Source organism: Geospiza fortis, unplaced genomic scaffold (genome assembly GCF_000277835.1).
Source record: "Geospiza fortis unplaced genomic scaffold, GeoFor_1.0 scaffold286, whole genome shotgun sequence".
NCBI classification, from domain to species: domain Eukaryota; kingdom Metazoa; phylum Chordata; class Aves; order Passeriformes; family Thraupidae; genus Geospiza; species Geospiza fortis.
In genome coordinates, this window is record NW_005054444.1 from 146,999 (window position 1) to 154,982 (window position 7,984).

Here is a 7,984-nt window from a genome sequence, read left to right on the forward strand (position 1 = left end):
CCTGCTGTTTCACAGCCAGGGAACTTTTCATTCATTTTCTCCCACAGCTTGGTTAAATACGAACAAGAAAAGGCAATAGGTCATGTTACCAGGCTTTAATTAATCTTTGTAGATGGCCCACAAAACACACTTTTTTGACCATTCTTGCTTTGATGTAGAGAAAGCAAGCTTTCTGTTTCATTGTTTGTATAAATATTGTATTTTATATGTATATTTTTTTTTTCTTCTGGTATACCTGTTAATATTTTTAGTGTGTCAAAAACTGTCATCACAATTGGAGATTAAATGGGTGTTACGTATTGAGCAGGTCTCCTTTTCCCCTTCATGCCTACTGGTCATCACAGCTAAAGGTTAAAATCTGGCATTTAATTTTTTTTAATGTATCCAGAAAGTAATGACAAGACTCTGAGGAGATGGAGACACTTTTAAGCTATTAGTGCATTGTTTCCTTCTCTTATGTTACTAATGTTCTCTGACAGTCTATCACTACAAATAATAAGAGGACAGTTGCATATGCCTCTTGGTTCTTCTTCCTCATTTTCCTTTAACTGTGGTTATTTTGAAGTAAAAAGGGCCTCATCTGAAGAAAAATACTGTTTGTAGCTTTGAATTCATTCTGATTATGGCATTTGAAAATATGGATATCCCATGAAAGCCTTTATGTAGAAATCCTGAATAGACGGATTTTTTATGGGTATTTTTGTGGGTATATGTTTTAGTATATCAACTCTGCCTACAGTAAATCTTCCACAGCAGATAAGTTTTACTTTTCAAAGTCTAGCCCTGGCCTGCAATTTTAACTGCAGAATAGTGTTAAACCTTTCCACTTAGTTGGCTTCAGGAGTCTTCATTCGTAGTTGTGCAGGGTACATTGTGTTCTTCCTCTCAAAGTTTTGCCTGTGCTCTCTGTGTGTTTGTGCCTTGTCCTCGCCCCTTTTTTAGAAAAAGGCACTCAGAGCTTGACTGCATTGAAAACAAAGAGCTGGACTCAGCGGTAACAAGCTGTGCCTGCGGGGGTCAGTTGGCAAAGAAGTGGGTAGCTTCTTTGCACACTTCATTTTTGGGGCAGCTGGCTGGCAGCTTCTTGGCATCTTCGTATTCTTGGTGGTGCCAGTTTTGTGTGTGATTTTGAGTGGTGCCACTCTCAGTGGCACAGCCTCTTCTCCTGTAGAAAAGAATTGTGCACTTCTGAGGCTGTCAGTGCCGTGTCCCTAGCCCCAAAATGAGGAACTGCAGCCGTTTTTGTGGGGTTTTTGTGGAGTACAGAAGTCAGGAAGCACTGGAGTTGTCACTGATTCTGGGTGCACTTTGTATTTCTGACATCTTTCTGGCTGACTAGGCATGTTGGAAATGGAGCAGAGATCCTCTGCATATGTCAGAGTCCCCTGTGAGGGGCCACACTGGAAGCTGGCTGATTTTTTGACAGTAATGTTGAGGATCCATAAAAAATCCATGTGATTTAAAAAATGATACCAGGGAGTTTTGAGCATTGTTGTTTGTAATAAGAATCAGGCAGTTTTCCTGAAATACTTGAGTACATTGTGTGACCAGTACAGAAATCTTTACTCCTTAAGTTATAAATAGAGAAGATTTCACGTGTGTTGCAAGTGTTGTTGAGGTGCTCTGAGAGGGCCTCATATATCTATGTGGGTCTTGGAGTGTCACGGGGTTTTTTGGGAGAACAGAGTGGAGGTTTTGTGCCTCTCCTAGACTGTTTCTGATTTGATTATGTGTGTGTTCCTGAAAGAATAAACAAATGTGACTTTTTTTTTTTTTTTACGAAATAAACGTGTTTCGTCTAAATCTTTCAATTTCTTAAAGAGGAGACCAAAGAGGCTCCCATGACTGAAGGGGAGGGGGATGACAGCGATGATGACGTCGAACCAATTGCGGAATTCAGATTCGTACCTAGCGACAAATCAGCCTGTAAGTGCGAATGGGAGCTGTGTTTTACTTCCAAGTCCTGGTTATATGTGAGAGACACTTGGCTGCAGAGGTGTAAATACCATGATCCTTCAGTGTCCTTTTCTAGTGACTTGATTCCTGCGTGCTGGAAAGAATAAAGCAAATTGTTTTATCTGGCTTGAAAAATGGACTCTTTCAAGCAGCTGCTTCTCAAGGAGAATTCCAGTGCTTTAAAATAGAAACTGTTGAGTATAAATACACAATGTGGATAATCTCACTTGTATACATTTGCAGAGAATATATATGGGAAATGTCTTTTTAATTACAAATTCAGTGATATTTGAGTCAGTGACATTTCATTAGAAACATGCTAATGCCCCAGCACTACTGGAAAGCTATCATATTCTGTCTGGTGTGGAGCTTACAGTTGAATTCAAGTTTTAGGAGTCTGATGGATGACATGCTGCAAGTTTTCCTGCAGTAGGTCACCACAGACATAACTGTCCAGAGATAAAGCTTTATCATCAATGAAATAACGCAAAAAATGCTGTTAAAAACCTAAGCACCAGGCTGGATCTCTGAAACCTGATTTGTTTCTTACATGGCTTCTGGCTTGTTGGATGATGTTTTCAGATACGAATTCAGTTGTGGTTCTGCTAAAGGAGTATCCTGACTCCCTCTGATCAGTCAAAGGGGGTTTCTTGCCTGTTGCTTTGGGATGTTGGTGAGGTTTGTGTTCACTTGTGTTCCTGCAGTGGAAGCCATGTTCTCAGCGATGTGTGAGTGCCAGGCCCTGCACCCAGACCCGGAGGATGAGGACTCAGACAACGATTACGAAGGGGACGAGTACGATGTTGAGGCCCGCGGTTGGTAACAGTTGCTTCTTTTGAAATACCTGCCACCACTTGGATACCTGGTATCTGTCATAATTGTTTATTACTCATTTTGCCTGAACATCCCTTTTGTCACAGGCACAGTATAGAAATTCATGAATCTGCAGAAAACCTGTCATTCCTGTCACAAATGACAGGAATTCAGCAAAAGCATTGTTCTGGCTCTCCAAAGCCCACAGACACAAAGAGCAGCCTTTCCTCTTCCACGTGGCTGTGCTGGCACAGGTTCAGTGCCTGTGCTGCTTTGTGGTCTGTTCACATTGGTGTGTGTATTCTGTACCTGTGTAAGCAGTTTTTTAATCTGTCAGTTAATCTGGGCATAACTTGCCCAGGTGCTCCCCTATTCCTCCGCCTCTGAATGTTTCTGTCTCCTAAACTTAAGTCTGGTAAACATAAACTTGTTTTGCAGAGCTAGAACAAGGTGACATCCCAAGCTTTTACACATACGAAGAGGGATTGTCACATCTAACTGCAGAAGGGCAGGCCACGCTGGAGAGGTTAGAAGGCATGTTAGCCCAGTCTGTCAGCACCCAGTACAACATGGCTGGAGTGAGAACAGAGGACTCCATAAGGGAGTTTGAAGGTAAGACATGCTTTTGTTTTACTAAACAGTATGTCTTCATCAGTGACACAGACAGTGGGATCGAGTGCACCCTCAGCAAGTTTGCGAACACCAAGCTGAGGGGTGCAGTGTTGACACTCCTGAAGGATAGGATGCCATCTAGAGGGTCCTGAATAAACCTGAGGAGTGGATCCATGGGAATCTCATGAGGTTCATCAAGGCCAAGTGCAAGGTGCTGCACCTGGGTTGGAGCAACTCCCAGTATCAACACAAACTGGGAGATGAGGGGATTAAGAGCAGCCCTGCCAGAAAGGACCTGGGGGTGCTGGTGGATGAAGAAGTTTCACCTAACCTGGCAATGTGCACTTGCAGCCCAAAACACCAGTCATGTCCTAGGCTGTAGCCAAAGCAGCGTGGCCAGCAGGGTGAGGGAGGACAGTCTGTTCCTCTGCTCCACTCTGGAGAGACCCCATCTAGAGTGCTGCATCCAGCTCTGGGATCCTCAGCATAATAGGATGTGGACCTACTGCAGTGAGTCCAGAGGAGGTCATTAAGATGATCAGGAGTATGGGTCACCTCTGCTATGGAAACATGCTGAGACAGTTGGGGTGTTCAGCCTGGAAAAGACAAGGCTCTGGGGAGACCTTACTGAGGCCTTTCAGTACTTAAAGATGGGGATGGACTTTTTTGTAAGGCTGGTTGTTGAAGGACAAGAGGGGATGGCTTCAAACCAAAGGAGGTGAGACTCACATTGTTAAAAAGATTTTTTTAGCATGGGGGTGGTGAGGTGTGGATGCCACCATCCCTGGAAGTGTTCAAGGCCAGGCGGGATGGGGCTTTGAGCAAATTGGTCTAGTGGGAGGCGTCCCTGCCCATGGCTGCAAGGTCCCTTCCAACCCAAGCCATTCTCTGGTTCCATGATGTGGAAGTGGTGGCTCTCCTGTTTGGCTAATCCATAAAGCAGGACTGAGTGAGTGCAATGCCATGGATGATACCTCCCTGCAGAAGGTGAGGGATCACCCACATGCCTGTGGGCACCATGTTGCCTGCTGTGGATTGAGGGCTGCTCTGTTAAAGAGTGAGCACTTCAGTGTTAAGAACACTTGATTCTCCTTGGTAGGATTTCCTGGAACAGTGCTAAAGTGAAGTTGATTTAGGATTAAAAAAAATTAAATTTATCAGTCTACCCCAGGGTTGGGAAGCAGTTTCTACTCTAAATGAGTAGTAGTTTTTATTTGGGTTTTGATTTTGGGTTTGGTTTTTTTTTTTTTTTTAATACCCTAAATTATAAGTTAACAGTTATCTTAACAGAGTTCAGGGTGAATTCTGAATTATTCAAACACACTGAAACAGAATTATTAAAAAAGATCTGTTTTCTGAAGGATCGTGTCTCTTAATTCTATTGATTGTTCAAGTGTGTATTTAAGGAGTAAAATTTTTTTTTTGTTGGGGGAAAACCACCTGATTTCTCAGACTGTCTTTTCTGTGTGCTGTTTTCCTAGAGCAATATATTATCTGGGAGAAGAATAGGTAAGTAGTTTAGTAGTGTTGCTTCTTTTTTTAATATATAAATTGCAGTGCTTTTTATATGCCATCATGTTTTTCAAAGATGGAAAATGATCCAGCAGTTGTGGATTTCTAGAAAATAATAACTAATTTGTTTTCATCCACAGGGAGAGGTTTTTAATCTTGCTTGTTTTATCAGTTGTTTTCAGGTTCTCTTTGTTCTACAGTTTTGAATAAATTTATGTAAAGACAACCATAGGTGATAGGCTCCTGTTTCAGCAGTCCCCTTTGAAAATTTAGTCAGGTTTCTGAATTCCAGAATTCCAGAAATGAATATAAATTGAACAGCAAGTATGTCACGTGTCTCAGAGTCATCTTCATCAGTTTCGTTTACTTTTCTAATCTTACTTGCTACAGTACTGCTGCTTGGTTTGCTGCAATTACAAATATCCCCAGGGCTGCTCAGGGTTACTTTATTTTTTGACATTGTAGCATAGGGCAATCTTTCTTTTCAGTGATTGTTTCAGAACAGGATACAGCCTCTTTCTACTAGAATAAAGTTATTCAAAGGAATCATGACATTTGTTGTACCAAAACTTCATTTACAACATGAAATAGGTAAAATCCAGTGTTTAAGTCTTTTAATAAGACAGGGTGAGGTGAAGTTGTAGGAAGTGGTGACATCTGTAGATGACTGACCAACAGTGCTCGAGCAAACCCAGAAACTCGTGAGCTCATCGGCGTTTCCTTAGGCTGCTCTCAGAAGTTCAGTGAAGGGGTTTTCTGTCCTGGCCACCTCTCGTCAGCAGAGGGCATCCGCTCTCTTTCCCGTGAAAACGTCATCCTGCATCCGCTTGTTTACGGAGCACTGGCTGGTTTTTTTTCAGATGGGATGGAGGTGGACATAGCGCCAGTAGTTGCTGGGCAGTTTGAAGACGCCGAAGTCGATCACTGAGGAGGACAGGTGCTGCTGTAAGTTCTTCTGACTTGTCACAGCAATGCTTTTCAGTCCTGCAAAGCCTTCCCTCTCTGGAATTTGTGTAGGGTATGTGATCCTACAGGAAATGTCTCATGATGTCAGGATGATGGTGATATAGAAGAAGGAAAAGGGAGCTGTAGTTATCACAAATGTAGAAAGATGTTTAATGATCTGTGCCAAAGTGCCTATTGGCACAAACCATTATCCTGCAGAGGCAGCCTGCATGGATGTGCCTGTCTGGAAGACAGGTCAGCCTTTTAGCTGATTTAAGAATTGTCTGATCTCTTGGATGCTGATATATGAATACTGGAGGCATCCCTGGGAAGTTACTGTCTTTAGTGTCTGTTGTTTTGCCCTTGGTATATAGGATTTCCCTGGCTGTTCCAGGGGGCAGGACACTTCACAGCACTCCAAATCCATCTCTTCCTTCATTATAAGCAGAGCAGGAACAGTTCCTGGTAAGGTTACTGAGCTCTCTGGATGGGGCTGCTCTCAGGAGTGAACAGCTAAGAGACAACAGCCTGCTCAGGTGGATGTGCCAGTGTGATCCCTTGTCTTCCATCATCTGTGCTTGCTTTTCTCCTCTTAGTAGCTTTACAAAATGTGCCAGTGGTTCCTCGCTGGTGCTGGGAGGGAGAGTTAGAGCAGCTTTTTCTGGGGCTGTCTGCAGAGATGCACAGACACAGTGGGGTTGTGATGCCATCCTTGCTTCAGTAGTACTCAGTCTGTATGTGCTGCTCAAGTGGTGCTGTGTTGTCCCAGTTCTTCTGCCTATCTCGGAAGGGAGATTGACAGCTCCTACCTTAAAGTGAGTGTCCAACTATCATGGTGAAGAGAGCAGCTGTGCAGCAGACAGCTAAAAGCTCAGGGGAGGAAGAAGGAAAGGGACGCAAAAAGGAGTGTGACACACTGAAAGAAAAATGGGCAAATAGTTGATTAGGGATTACAGTGACACAAGGAGGCTGCAGTACCCAAGGAGGGGTGCTGCATACCTGCATTCCTCCTCTGTTGCTTATTTTTCTTTGCTGCTGCAGTCCTGAAAGTCTCAGAGTCGTCTTGTGTTCCCTTACTGACCTTCACCGCCGCCACTGCTCCTGAATTGGTTTTTATTGTCTGGTGTAAGAGCTCAAACTTCTGCAGTCACATTTCTACCCTGGGAAGGACTTTGCAGAACAGAGAGGAGTTCTTAAAAAAAAAAAAAAAGACTAGATACTGGTTGTCCTGCCATTGGCTGGTCTGCCTGTTTGGTAAAGGACACACTTAAAAATCAGAGAAAAGCCTTTAGCTGTAGATCTTAGCCTCTTAGTAAGTGAATGAAAATTTAGACTCTAATGACTCCATCTCCAAGATTACTTTGATCAATGGTTTATTAAAAAAAAATCATTCTGTTGAAAAATTCAAATTTGACTGTTTTATCTATTAGCCTGGTTAGAATGTGACTGGATTAAGGAGAGTTAGTAGCTGATAGCAGATCTCTAAGAGGCATGAAAGTGCTGCTGGAAGTGTTGTAGACTGTTCTTCTAGAAAAGGACAAAATAGACCCAGTAAGAAGTAGTGTTGGTTAGTGGAATTATTATCCTGCCCTCCATGGTACAGCATGTGGGATATGAATGCAGTGAGAGATGACTGGAGAGGATTTCCTCCTGTGCTTCTGCTTGTGCTGATCTCAGCTGAGGGGCTGATCCCTGGCAGAGCAGATCAAGTGACCTGCATCTGCAGTGTCAGGTACTGCAGTGACATCACTCCAGGTAGCAGTTTGGGATGGCCCTTTTTAGAGTAACCACCAGCCTGAGTGTGTGGATGTAATCTAAGGAAGTTTAGGAATCTAGGATCTAAGGCAGCAACGAGGAGCTGAAGGTAGAAAGTGACAAGGACAGCTCTTGGAGGTCTGTGCTAATCACCCTGCTCAGAGAGTGACTTGGCTCTACACTCTGTATTGTAGGGGTGGAGAGGGAGCATGCTGTGATCCTGTGGGTACTCCATGGAGCAGCTTGGCCCTTTTAACCTCCTGAAATGCAAAATGATCTACAAGGAACATCTTGTTGTTGATCCCTTAGAGAGCAGTGTGCTGTTCTGCCTGCCAAACAGTGCCCTTGTGTGATGCTCATGTTGCATGCCACCCAAATGAGATGTGAAAGT

At 43.4% G+C, this 7,984-nt stretch overlaps 1 protein-coding gene across 1 annotated transcript in view; it reads left to right on the top strand.

Annotated features, from left to right (window-relative positions):
• CLNS1A (chloride nucleotide-sensitive channel 1A) overlaps positions 1–7,984 on the top strand; it is a 12,289-nt gene that overhangs the window by 3,150 nt on the left and 1,155 nt on the right. The window contains exons 3-7 of the mRNA XM_031062308.1: positions 1,822–1,926; positions 2,661–2,771; positions 3,208–3,381; positions 4,863–4,890; positions 5,754–5,838. Of these exons, the coding sequence (XP_030918168.1) occupies positions 1,822–1,926; positions 2,661–2,771; positions 3,208–3,381; positions 4,863–4,890; positions 5,754–5,799 (464 nt within the window). The 3' untranslated portion in view covers positions 5,800–5,838. The remainder of the gene's footprint in view (positions 1–1,821; positions 1,927–2,660; positions 2,772–3,207; positions 3,382–4,862; positions 4,891–5,753; positions 5,839–7,984) is intronic.